This window comes from Stenella coeruleoalba, assembly GCF_951394435.1.
Source record: "Stenella coeruleoalba genome assembly, chromosome: 9".
NCBI classification, from domain to species: domain Eukaryota; kingdom Metazoa; phylum Chordata; class Mammalia; order Artiodactyla; family Delphinidae; genus Stenella; species Stenella coeruleoalba.
Genome location: NC_137155.1, coordinates 47,186,854 through 47,201,209, shown reverse-complemented (window position 1 = coordinate 47,201,209; position 14,356 = coordinate 47,186,854). Strand labels below are relative to the sequence as shown.

General features: G+C 34.8%; 1 protein-coding gene across 8 annotated transcripts in view; it reads left to right on the top strand.

Moving 5' to 3' along the window:
• The window catches only part of PPP1R9A (protein phosphatase 1 regulatory subunit 9A), a 320,981-nt gene that overhangs the window by 177,722 nt on the left and 128,903 nt on the right, over positions 1-14,356 (top strand). For all 8 annotated transcript variants that reach the window (XM_079932586.1, XM_079932584.1, XM_079932583.1 and 5 more), the window contains exon 4: positions 3,986-4,106. In XM_079932586.1, the coding sequence (XP_079788712.1) occupies positions 3,986-4,106 (121 nt within the window). The remainder of the gene's footprint in view (positions 1-3,985; positions 4,107-14,356) is intronic.

Genomic DNA, 14,356 nt, shown 5'->3' with positions numbered 1-14,356 from the left:
AATAGAAGAGAACTAAATGAAGTAGTTATTTTTAATTTTTTGAGGAATCTCCATACTGTCTTACATAGTGTCTCCAGCAATTTACATTCCCACCAAGAGTGCACGAGTTCTCTTTCCTCCCCATCCTTCCCAACACTTGTTATCTCTTATCTTTTTGATGATAGTCATTGTAACAAGTGTGAGGTGATATATCATTGTCATTTTGTAGCTATTAAAGCTGTAAAAGTTGTATTATAGCTATTAAAGATACAAGATCTGAGCAAATAGATATTCTGTATTCTTGGATGAGAAGACTCAGTATAGGAAAGTCTCTCCTATTCTGTCTTCTATACCTATAAATGAATAAATAAATTTAATGCGGTTCAAGTAGAACTGCCATCAGAGTTTCATTGTTAGAGGGGATTGCATAATACAATACTAAATTTTATATGGAAAAATACAGACATAAGGGAAGTATGGAAAATAATGTGAAAGGATTTAACTTCCCAACTATCTGAATGTAACGTGAAGCCTCTATAATCAGAACAAATTGTATATATATAGCAGTTGATCAGTGGAACAAAATACAAGGTCCAGGGAAAGATGTTAGTGTGCATGAGAATTTAATAACATGACACATAAGATACTCTAATTTAGAAGTGACAGGGTGCTTTACAAATTGTTCTGGCATAAAGCATCTATCTGAAAGAGTATTAAGTTGGAAAACATCATTTTCATTATATCATATATAAAAATAACTCTACGTGAATTAAATAATAAAATATTAAAAATGACAAAGATATTTGATGAAAATTTATGTCTACATTTATCATCTGGGCTTGTGGGAGGAGGGGCTTAACAAAAATGGAAAATCAGAAATTATAAAAGAAAAGATGGACCAATTTACTCATCCAAAATTTTAAACTCTTAAAGGCAATATTGTCAAACAAAGCCAAGAGATAAGTGATACATTTGAAGGGGGAAATATTTATCATAGATGACATGGAGTTAATAGCTATAATATTCTAAGAGTCTTCGGAAATGTTGAGGAAAAAAGAGTCAGGCAAAACTCATTAGAAAAATTGGCCCTTTACTTCAGAGGAAATCTAATGGCCCAAGTTCATATGTATACAAGCTCAAATCTCACTAGCAATGAGGGGAATGCTGAACTAACATGAGATTTTTTTTCCTGACCTCCAGAGGGTGGTGATAACATCTTCCTAACACAGCCTTATAGTTGTTTCCATCTTGTCCTGGCTGCTTTGCATGCTTAGTGCTCTGCCTGTTCCTAGGAGAGTATATACAGAGGAAGACAGGATGGCTGCTGGGTTCTTGATGGTGCAACCACAAGAATCAGGGCCTTGAAGTTGTGGCTTGGACTTCACCCATGCTTGACATCTCAAAGAAGCTGTGCAGAGATGAGATTAGTCACCTGGTCTCTGTGGGTTGATTGTACTCTTTCTTTAATTTTCCTTCGGTAATCACCATGTCTTTCATGTGGTTGGCAATGGGATTGAGGATGGCTCAAGCTGATATTATAGTTTTGCCCACAGTTGGGTTTTCAGCTTTGCAAATCTGAGTAATTTTCCAGTTAGAGCATCAAGAGGAGCTATGGAAGGAAAGAAGATAATTTTACTAAAGCCTGAGTCCAGGCAGGGAAAATGGATTTAAAAACTCAGATATAATTTTCATGCAGGTTATTTGCAGGAAGTAACTATTATATTTAATGTCATGATAGTATAGAGAATCAACATTTGAGGGGAGCCCTTTCGATATACTGAGTATGGGAACTCAACATTGGCTTGACACGTGATAATTCATAATGAAGAAAAAGTCCTATAAATACAATGAATATGAAGAAGAATTCAGGTAACACTTAATACACACCAGAGATTTCATACAGGAGAGAAACCCTATGACATTTTTCAATGTGGAAAAGTCTACAGAGATCATCTCTTAAACTACACAAGAGCAAACACACTGGAGGAAGAAAAAAAAACTTCTTTGAATGTAAACACTGGGAAGGCTTTTGGTCGTCATTCATCCCTTTATCAACATGAACAAATTCACACTCTAGAGAAACCCTATGAATATGATGAATATGTGCAATAATTCAGCAATACAGCTAACCTTCATATACATAAGAGAATTCATGTGGGAGAGAAGAAACTTTATACATGTGACCAATGAGGAAGAGCCTTCGCACAGATCTAACCTTCATGTGCGTAAGAAAACTCATTCTGGGGAGAAACTCGAAAACTGTAATGAATGTAGGAAAGTTTTTAGCAGGAGAATGCCTCTTGATGAACATGAATATCTATACTGGGGAAACGATTAGAATGTAATAAATATGGGAAATGACGTGTGCAAATATTCTAAATGTAAGGAAGGAAGGAAAGTCTCCAGTGATCACTCATTTAGTCAGCAGTTTTCACACTAGATACCTGTGCCTAGAATCAATGAGGACGTGCCTTCAGCTGGGGATCACATCAAACATTTCCTCCAGGGAGAGCACTCTACATAGCTTTCTTTAGCACACAGCTGAGCAAACACATCACTTTTGCCAAATGACATACTTTTAAACATATGTAGAATAAAGATGTAGGATTATGAGTTGTACTTAGAAATACTTAAAGCAGAAGCTGGCAGTAACTAATAATCAATGAGATGAACCTTATTCAAAAAATTACTAGTTGAGGGCTTCCCTGGTGGCGCAGTGGTTGAGAGTCTGCCTGCCGATGCAGGGGACACAGGTTCGTGCCCTGGTCTGGGAAGATCCCACATGCCGCGGAGCGGCTGGGCCCATGAGCCATGGCAGCTGAGCCTGCGCGTCTGGAGCCTGTGCTCTGCAACAGGAGAGGCCACAACAGTGAGAGGCCTGCATACCACAAAAAAAAAAAAAAAAAATTACTAGTTGAGAATACTTAACAAATTAAAGGTTATTGCTAAAAAGGCTTTTAAAAGCATCAAGTATTCTATTGAGCACATGAGCCCGTTTTCCTTTAACACTCCACCACTGCTGACTAGCTAATACCATCTATTTTTTATGCAGCTAATACACCATTACTATAAAGACTTTGAGACTATCAGAAAATAACTTTGAATGTTAACCAAAAAATGTGGAATGCACATAGTGTATCTTTTATTTCATTAATGTTAAAATATGTGTTCACAGAGAGGAGAATTGGAAATATGGATTTGTAACTGAATTAAAAAACATGTTTGTCAGTATTGTTCAAAGGGCCAGTAAAATGGAAACAAAAGTGAATGCCTGTTAGTAGAGAAATGGTTGGATAAGTTACGACAGCTTCTCACCATGAAATATGCATTATAAGTGATTTAAGGCTATGTAAGTTGATATCCATGCGGTATCATTGGATTAGAAAAGTAAGCTGCAGAGAGAAATAGGTATAATATGATCTTGTTTGTGTGAAGAAAATAAGAAGGAAAATTAAGCCATATATAATATGTATATTTAATTATATGCATATAATGTATATATCATATCTGATGATACGTTTATATGCTTGTATAGGAGGACAGAGGAAAGTACTGAGAAACGCATACCATCTTATTAACATGAATGGGAATATGGACCAAGTAAAAAAGAAAAGAAGACTGTATAAATAAAGGGGAAATTCCAGATATATTATGATCACATTTATTTAAATAATATATATATATATGTTTGAGGATGTATGGTCTGTGCTTAAAAATATTATTTAGTCAGGCAGATTGATTGCTCAGTAACCAAATTATTACCTTTTTGAGGGATCACAATGGAAGAGCCACTGGCAATAGTAAAATGAGACTAAACTAATGAGCCTTTTGAGGGGTCTAATTTGACATCCTTGCTCCCCAGCATAGAATAAAAATTCTGTCAGAGGAAGCATGTCAATATAGTTCACAAAGAACAAAATTAAAAGCAGCAAATAGATCTCAGCAGCTAATTGTGGACGAGTGTAAAACTTAGGTTGTTTCATTTTTTTTTTTTCCTTTTTCATAGATGAGGATGGACTTGGTATAAGTATTATTGGAATGGGTGTTGGAGCAGATGCTGGACTTGAAAAGCTGGGAATATTTGTCAAGACAGTGACGGAAGGTGGTGCCGCTCAGCGAGATGGCAGGTAAGCCAACTACTGTTGTTAATAACTCAAATCTCCTAGGAAATGTTTCTGGGAATTTCTTTCAATGGTAGCTTTCTTTTGACTTTTTAGAACAGAATTTCAGAGTGTGTCTCAGATGTGGAAAATGTTAAAACACTTGAATTACTTTCTGATTTGCAGGCAGAATACATTCCTTTAATGTATATTAAATAAATAGGTGGATGGATCTGTTATCTGTATCTGTCTACCTTTGTATCTATCCATTCATCTATCTAGCCAGTGGAAGGTGAGCAGAATCATGGGTGTGTATCATTTAAGAATATGTACTGTGGAGATCAGCATATAGTTTTCACTTCAGAGGTATCAAAACAAATAATAGTAGTTCTGGCACTTCTGAAAATGACAGAGGTAGGAGGGAAAATAGGAACTAATTCTTCAATGATGGTAATTCTGGAGATCAGTGTCTCTCAAAATGTGTTCTGTCTAAAAACACAGGTCCTTGAGTGCCACCTAAATCTGGAATTCAAATCTCTAGGAGAGGGTTAAACATCCACCTTGGGTAATTTGGATGCACACCAGAGCATCAGATGGGCATTGTTTTATGTCTTAGCTTTCATCATCTCAAGCTACAAGTACCTTTAAAGATTTGATTAATCCTGACCCTAGGCTCCTGATGCATCAGGTTGGGGCTGAAACAGAAATAAAAGTAGACTCAAAACTATGAGTGCCAAATTCAAAGAAATGTCATCTTATTCTTTTTAGGAACATTGAATAACTGGCTTTGATTTTTTTCAAGGTTTAAGTATGTATCACTCAACCAGCTTATCCAGAAATAATAAACCATGTGGAAAATCATTTGTGAACCTCCAATGAGACCAATAGTAGTATTATTTGTTTCATAATTTTAAAAACATATTTATATACACAGATATTTCCCAAGAGGAACTAAATTGATTTATTTAAATAGAAAGCCACACCTTCAGTACCATCTCTTTCTATGTGGTTAGGGACCACATCTTAGCCAGTAGCCTTATTTGTATTCCCATGACACTTGAACAGAGAAGGTCTGAAATGAATGTTTTGAGTGAATGTTCAGCTGAGTGAATGTTTATCACACTTAAAACAAAGGAAGTGAGATATTAATATTTTGTGTTTAAAAGTAATTTATTGTCTTCCTCCTTTTCAAAGTAGTTAAGGAAATAACCTCTTTGCCCCTTCAATGAATTATATAATGGTAGTAGTAAATATTTCCTATTATTAATTTAGAACCTTTCTTCCAAGTGAGCTAAAATCTGTTTGTAAAATCTGTATCTTTTCTCTTCATGCTTTGTGAAAAACTTAAGTCATTCTATAGTGATAGGAAATAATTCTTACTGTTAATATTCAAACATATTAAATTATTATAAATCACCTCTCAAGTAAATGAGCCACAAAGCCAAGCCAAACTACAAATTGATTAAAAAGCAAAAAAGTAGAGAATTTTGTATTCATCAGTTAGTCAATTCCCATTGTTCTAAACTCAGAACTATTTGTTTTTCTGCCCTCATTTTTTAAATTAGGTTTGTTTTCTATTAACCTATTTACTGATTTGTTCTCCCGTGTAGTTATAATATTTACACTGATATGAGAACTTTGCTTTATCAGTCCCAGTGTGCATTTCCTCAATCCTTCTAAATGAATGTTTACCTAATACAGTAATCCTGCTGTTGTTATAATAGATGCTTAATAAATGCCTCAGTGAATATCTTAAAGAAGACAACTTGATGTAATGAAATGAGCAGACTCTTTGGGATCATGTGACCAGGAGTCTTAATTTCATACCCTCTACTTACCAGCTAAGGGATATTGAACAATTACTTAATTTTCAGGTTTCTACATTGCAGGATTTTTGTATGCATTAAATAAGCATGTATAAATAAAAAACCTTCCACAGTGCTGTTTGTGTATGAAGCTGTTCTTGACTGAAGTAGGCATAAGCTTGAAATTTATTAAAAATAGTTATTATGGGAAGTCTTATGAAAAACTATAGAAAGATGTATGAAATAGGTACAGAATCATAAGATTTTGGAGGTCAGAGGGACTTTAGAGATCTTTTCCATACCTTTCATTTTATATGAAAATTGAGTGTGTGTATTTGAAAATAAGTGGTCACATTATTACACCTATGGCAGTGTTCGCATCTTTTATTGGGTTGGCCAAAAAGTTCATTCGAGTTTTCCGTAAGATGTTATGGAAAAACCTGAATGAACTTTTGGGCCAACCCAATAAATTATTACACTATTATTACGACCATTATGGGTATGCTCATTTGCACAGTATTTTAATGTTTGCTATTTAAAAGGTATCAGTATTAAAAAACTACAAATGGAACACTTGGTTGCTGCCTCCAGTCAATAATTTTTTAAAGTTTTGTTATGTATACTTACTGATATAGAAAGATATTGTATTAAGGATTTACAAAACAGTATGATTAGTATAATGCCATTCTTGTGTGGATATGTTTTCTATTCTTTTCATCACTCCCCCCACCTCGCCCCCATCTCTCTCTGTCTCTCTCTTTTTTCTCTTTCTCTCTCTCAGAAAACCTGGATTTAATATACACCAAAGTGTTGAATGGCTCTAGTCTGTGTTTCTTTTTAAATTTCATCTAATATGGAATATTTAATTTTGTATAGAGAATATGTAATATTTTATACATTTTAACCTGCAACTAAAATTAATAAAGTTATCACCATGTGGCCTTGGGAAAGTTACTCTTCAGACCTTAGTTGTGGACAGAATTAAAGTTCTGGGTTAGATGTTCCTTTTAGCTTTAAAAGATTGAGTCTGTATTATAGCTTTCTGGCTTGCTTCTAGCTTCTTAATAACTCTACTTAAGAAAATGATTTCAATTTAATCTCAGATTTGGGCAAACTCCCTTCAAGGTATGTCAAATAAACAGGTATATAGAGAAATTCTTTTCTCCCTCCTCTGCCCGTCCCACCCACAATACAAGAAGCCATTTTTGTTGTGTTGCTTTTACCCCTTCCAAATGTCTCATAAACTCATCACATTTTGAGTACTTCTAAAAATTTGCCATGGATATTTATCTCCAGTCATCTATATAGTTAAAAAGTTTTGAGTCTTCCTTATTATTTGATATGATGTCGTAACATTCTAAATGTCTCTTCACATCTGTCTGTATCTTTTCATATGACACCTGAAACGTAGGGGGTGCTCAATAAATATTTGTTGAATGAGTGAATACCTGTGCTTTAATCTCCTTCAAGACATTTAGTACTGGGACCTAACATTTTTCTGTTCTTTTCTTCTCCTCCTTTTTTTTGGGCTACTTTGCCTCTTATAGTTTATCTTGTAATTTAGCTGAGTGGCATGATAGCCATTTACACTTTCTGTGTTAGTTCTAAATTTTTATTAAACTAATACTAAATATATTAACCATTAGTTTTTGCTGCCATAATTTTATGAATGTACACAGGACACTTTAACACACTAATTATTTCTCCAGTCCTCTTTAATGAATCTGTAAAGCAAAATGAATTTTATAATAACACAACTGAAAACGCTGATAGTAGAATAAATCATGTGGATGGTAACTGACAAAAGATATTAATAATGCTGGGCTAAAGAGGCAAATTGAAAATGCATTTAAAATCTGTTTTGTTTCTGGCTCCTTATGTTTGTTTCTCAAGCTTTTGCTTGAGAACACTGTCATTTTAGAACACTGTCCTGTTTATTTTTCAGTTTTTTGGAAAAGATAATCAAATTTGAACTTAAGGTGCAATGTAGTTTATCCTCATTCACGTGTTGGTTTAAATGATTTTAATCATTTTGGACAATCTTTCTGGTAACACTAACATATAAAACAGATGAAGAATCCTATTCTTCTGCTTACCCTGCAGCAAACTCTCCCTCCTTGCAGGACCTGTCTGTCCCCATGAGGTATCCTCAAGCCTGGGACAGCCCTGAATAGGAACTTCTGTTTTCATGTGTCCATATATCCTAATTCCTTAGTCAATGGTTTCCTCTCTGCACACACACTCTTTTGTCGCTCTTCTAATTAAGCATCTTCACCCCTTAGAGAGTTTTGGGATATTACTGCTCTGATACGTATTTTCATATGCATTTAAAACTTTGCTATCTAGCATTTTGGGGAAAACTCTATGTTGTCCAGTGTTCATTAATGTTGCTCCAGCTCTTTTCCTTTTCATTCATCCTTGGTTGCTTTGTTGATATAAGCCCTGTGAGGTAGGATTTTTGTTTTTGTTTCCCCATCCCAGATACATCATGTCAATAAATAACTGCCCAGTAACATTAAACAAACTCCAGAGTACTCCAACTTAGGTATTTTTACTAGCCTTACCCCCACTGATTCTGGTTTTTAGATTCAAAATTGAGGGATTTCAGAAATATCAGACTGAGGTCGAAAAGCAGTCGTATTGCACACTTGTGTTTATGAGCACATGGAAACATTGAAGAAATGGCCAGGACTAGATGCCTTTTACAAACTAGCCAGCTGCCTTCCTGTAAATTCCATTCCAGTAGACAGTGTTTCCAGGGGAAAACAGGCTATTTCCTCTGCTATTCTGGAAAAAGTTTGGAAAGTCTGTTATCTGTATTCTTTCTACTCTGGGGTGGTCTAATGCAGAGAGCCGTCCATTTAATTTTTACCACCAGGACTCATCCTTTGTCTTTTCTGTGCTTCTGATTATGAACCAAGATTTGAGAGGTATTATCAACTACTACTACTAGTGAGATTGCATCTAAAAGTTACCTTCTCTCAGGGTAAGAGATTGAAGCAAAGTAGGTATCAGATGCCAGAAAACTTTTCCGTACCGTAATAACCACTTATGTAGTAAGTACCCTGCTGGTTCATCACCTTGTGGCTTGTAGGGTCAGTCCATGGTAGCAGTAACCCTGAACAGGTGCCCTTTTTTGTAACCGATATTATTTACTCCTATCACCCCTGTCCAATCGTTTCTACGTCTCCTCCTTCTTCTGCTCATTTTTACAGTTTCTTGAGTTTGTCTCCACAGTAATCACCACACAACTTACCTCTAAAAAGTAAATTGAAATGCCCTTCAAATAAAATAGCAAACTCTGTAGAACTTCCCTCCCTTCCTCCCTCCCTCCCTCTTTTCTAATTTAAAGGTGGCTTTTATTTCCTTGTTTTAATTTTGTATCAGATTTTCAAATCCATTCTTTAATGATTGTATCACTTTGAAATGAGAAAAAAAGTTTTAAAAATTAATACCCTTTTAATGAAAATAATAATCAAATAATATTGAGCTCTTTTTCATCCCCTTAATGCTTGCTGTATTAAGGCAGGCAGGAAGAATTATGTAGGATCAGAAACCTGCAATTTAATTGTGGGATGCTCCTTTCTTACACTGGGCTGTGAATGCAGAGAGCAAATTCAGTCAAATGTCTGTTACCACTCTTCCTGTTGCATGGAATGCTTTAAAGCTCGACGATCTTCTTGTCTTCTCAGTGACCAGTACCAGTGTTCTTTTTTTTTTTTTTTTTTTTGACTGTTGGTTCTTTGTTGCTGCGTGCAGGCTTTCTCTAGTTGAGGTGATGAAGAGAGCGGGGGCTACTCTTCATTGTGGTGTGTGGGCTTCTCATTGCGGTGGCTTCTCTTGTTGCAGAGCATGGGCTCTAGGCATGCAGGCTCAGTAGTTGTGGCTTGCGGCTCTAGAGTGCAGGCTCATAAGTTGTGGAGCATGGGCTTAGTTGCTCCGCGGCGTGTGGGATCTTCCAGTACCAGGACTCGAAGCTGTGTCCCCTGCATTGGCAGGCAGATTCTTAGCCACTGCGCCACCAGGGAAGCCCAGTACCAGTGTTCTTCATTCCTTTGTGGAATCTGTATTTCCACCTAGCATCACTTTTCTTCTCCCTGAGGGACGTCCTTTATATCACCAGGTCTGCTGGTGACGAATTCTTTCAGCTTTGTTTATCTGAACAAGTCTTTGTTTCACCTTTGAGTTTTTAAAATATATTTTCTCTTTGTATAGGATTCTAGGTTGACAGGGTATTTTTTTCCATTTAGAACTTTTCCCATATTTTTTTTCTAATTTTAGGCTCATGGATGTGCATGAACATAAGGACATTGACACAGATGAATTAAGAAAATTAGGAAGTGCTATAATATAAATATCAATATTGTTTATTTTCTGCTTAAGTTAATGATAAGCATTGTAAAATTTCTATTGAAAAACAGAAGCCCAAAACCATTTGTATGAGTTCTCCCATCTGTTACATTTTTGAGAAAATGTCTTTTTGGCTTTGGGTTAGAGATTATAGATCTTTGAGTCCAGAACCTTTAGTGTAGTTATTTTATGGTTATTCACATATGCATCTTTAATAAAGAACAAGGGACTATAATGCCTCAGTCTAGAGGAAAACTTTTTAGACTATTTCCACAGTCACTGTAAAATGCCATCATCAGTTGTCAAATAAGCGTGTGCTAATTTTAGAGAACATTTTAGAGTTATAAATGTAATACATGTTCATGGTTGAAATTTTGGAAAGTGTAGAAGAACGTAAAGAAGAAAATAAAAATCTCATGTAATCCCACCAAGTAGAGTTGACCACTCTTAAAATCCTGCTGGTGAATTTTCTTCCAGAGTTTTTTCTGTGCATATGCCTTTGTTTACTTACTTAACAAAGATTAAAATCAGTGAATATATAGCTTTATGGGGTTTTGTACATTTTATTCATCAAGATAATATTTGTTGAGTGCTTACTGTATGTCAGGCAATATGCTGTGTTCTTTATATTTTGTATCTTATTTAATCCCTCTAATAGCCCTGATTAAATACCTAAAATTATTGTTATTTCTGTTTTAGATATAAGGAACAATGGCTCCTCTTATATAGTCACAGCAAATAAGTGGCAGAGCCTGGCTATGAACTTAGGATATCTTATTCCAGAGCCTATGCTCAAATAATATGTTATACTATATAACATTACTAAATACTTTTGTAACAATAGAATATATCTAAGGATATATTATGCTGTAGTATTATATATATGAACCATTTATTGTTCATATTGTTATACTAGTATGTTGTTTCAAGGTATTGATGAGGTTAGCATTTTTATATAAAAATCATTGTGAATATCTCTGATTATTTCTTTGAAAGTACTTCCTTGGAGCGGAATTACTGTGTCAAAGTGCATTACATTTTAAATGCTTTAGAAACACATTGCTAAACTGCCCTTCAGAAAGGTTGTTCAATTTGTATTCCCCAGGAGTGTGTCGAAGAGTAATCTACTGCACCCTTAAGATTAAGATTGAATATTGTGTTATAAAATCTTGAATAATTTGATAATTTCTTGTTTTTGCATCTTTTAAGATGTTTACTGGATGCTTGTATTTTTCTTTTTTTATAAATTATTTTCAGTGTGCTTTTTTCCTGTTTCCTTTTTCACAACTGTGTTGTCATTTGTTCTTTTAATGCTAATCTTTACAAATAAGTGGTCCATACCAACTGGCTTTACTTCTTAACTGTAAGGAACTTTCTCGTCTACTCCCCCACTCTGATAACAAAAATGATCAAGTCCAATAAACAGATTTAAAGTGCAACTTTAAACTTAACACAGTAAAATTCTGTATTTAGTTTTGAGCCTTAATGTTCTGTCAAATTTATTGCTTCAAAAATTATTTACCTACTTTTTGAGACATTTAAGTAACCTTTTCTTAGACCTAATCTTAAACTTCTCAGTGTCATTATAGTCATTTATTTCTAATGAGATCCATGTCCCTTTCCTTGATTTTTTTGTTTCTTTGTTTTTGTTGGGGTGTGTGTGTGTGTGTGTGTGTGTGTGTGTGTGTATGTATGTTTGTGAGAGAGAGAGAGAGAAAGAGAGGCTTCCCAGGTTCTCCTTCTATATAGATACTCCAGTTTTTCACCCTGCATTGTAAGAATGCTTCTCTTCCAAGCTGAGCTTCTTGACCTCATTTTTGTATTCAGCCAATGAACTGATTTTTTAAAATGACTACATAAATTACTCCCGAATTTGTATCCCAGTCTCATTGCATGTAGACCTATTCATTTATTTCACATATATGTTATTTTTATCTCAAATTCATCATAAAAGAAATTTAATTCCTCTTTTCCTTATTCTTTTTTCTTTCCCTTGATATGAACAACCTGTGTTTTCTGTGTTGATTCTGTTTTTCATCACTTTAGATGTAAACTTTCTAGTCATCTTTTATTCTTTCATTTATTTTACCCATTAATATTGTATTGTATTGTATATTTTTTTTCTTTGGAATGTCCCTCAGATTCTTCTTTTGTGTTCATTCTCTGGGCCACATCTCTGGGCCAGGCCTTTCTCTTATTCCTTGTGTCTGTGGGCTTCTTTCAGCTGATCTTTCCCATTTTATCCTTATCCTGGTCCCAAGATTATTCTTCTGCAACTGTCACTTTGTTTGCGCAGCCCTTTTGAATAGCAGCATATAGTTGCTCTACATTTTTTACCAGTCATAACCCAGAATCTTGTTGACATTGGATACCAGTGTTATTTCTTAAGTACATACTCTCTACTTTACTCAGGAAAAGTACATTATTGTCTCTGTTAGTTTCCTTCCCCAACCTCCTTGCACATCTGAGTCAAAATAATAAGTACTAAATCTACAGTATATTAAGGCTGTATGATATGTCAGTTACTGCACTAATCCTTTTACATATGATTTTTGCTGATCTTTACAACCAGCTTACGTGGTAGTTATAGTAGACCTTCTCTATCTAAACTAAGGATTAATTGTTTCAGGAATTCATAGTTGAAGAAACTTAAGGTTTTATAGAAAACAGGATTAAGAAAACTGTGGTGTGAGGTAAATGAGTGAAAGCATATAAATAAACTTTTGCTGAAATAAAAGAATCAAAATGCATTGTAAAGAAAGAGACTATCAATTACACATTTTAAAATTTTGCTGTAATAGGTATAGTATCATTAATTTACATTTAATATTTTGCATGCTACATACATTTAAATAGGATATCCCTTTCTAACCCCCATCCAGTATCAGGAAAATGGTTGTAAGTTTGTTCTACCTTATTGGTAATGGTGTGTATTTTAAGTGGCATTTTTTTCCCCAATCCATCATCGTTTCTTCAAATACTCATTGCTTTTCTGGTTTTGTAAATTTGGAGTTGTTAACTACCAAGGTCTGGGACTCTATAGCTCAAGCCATCCATCTCCCTTATTCATTCTTAACTTTCACTATGCTTGCAAGATAGGAGACTAGGTCTGGGTTTACTTTACCTCAGATTTCTTTCTCTCTTTCCAAGGCTCCTTTGCAGAAACTTTCACTCCCAGTCTGCCATCTACTTTCTCCTTCTTTTCTTTTTCTATCTTTCAGTAATTCCTTTCTGTGTTTCTCTACATCACACAAATTTAACAATATTAACAACATAGAGATGAGCAGTCGGGACTTCTTTTAGATTATCAGTAACTGAAAGCTTTGGGATTGAAATTTAGATCTGAGCGTTCCAAGGTTCAGGTTTTTTTCTTACTGCCACATTTCCTTTCATCCTCTTCACCCTACCCAGAATCATATTTTTCTCAACATTTTATTACCTTCTACTTCAGGGCTAAGCTTAGTATCCAGTTCCTCAATGAAACCATTTAACTGCCATAAGTTGAGCCCAGCTGAACTCTTGGCCTCTGTACCCTTAAATGTAATAGACTGTAGCACATGCATTTGTGTTTGTTTTTCATCATGTTATGTGTATGGTGTATCCTGGATTCATTGTTAAATCTATCTATCTATCTATCTATCTACATATATAACTGAATCACTTGATTATACACCTGGAACTAACACAGTATTGTAAATCAACCAGAGTTCAATTTAAAAATCCAAAAAAATTTAAAAAGGAGTATCAAACTATCTGGTAGCATCAACATTACGTGGGGGTATAAAATATAAGATCTAGAAGAGGTTCAAGAATTTAAAAATTCATTAGGCTTGGATAAGCAGATAATTCCTCAAAGAGAAGAGCTGGGCCTTTAGGAGAAGGCTTTTGAGAGGGTAGAGAAGGGATTTTTGGCAGATATTTTGTAAAAGGTACAAAAACACAAATGTGAACAGTCTTTTCAGGGTATGGCTTATCTTAGAGCTTTTAGTTATGTGAGGATGTTGTTGGATAAAAAATGAAAAATGTTGAGATGATATTAGGGATTGATGGTAATGTGATATTTGGTTAGATAAATAAATGGAGACTTAACAGTGTTTATAGAATAGAAGGCTTAACATTGTT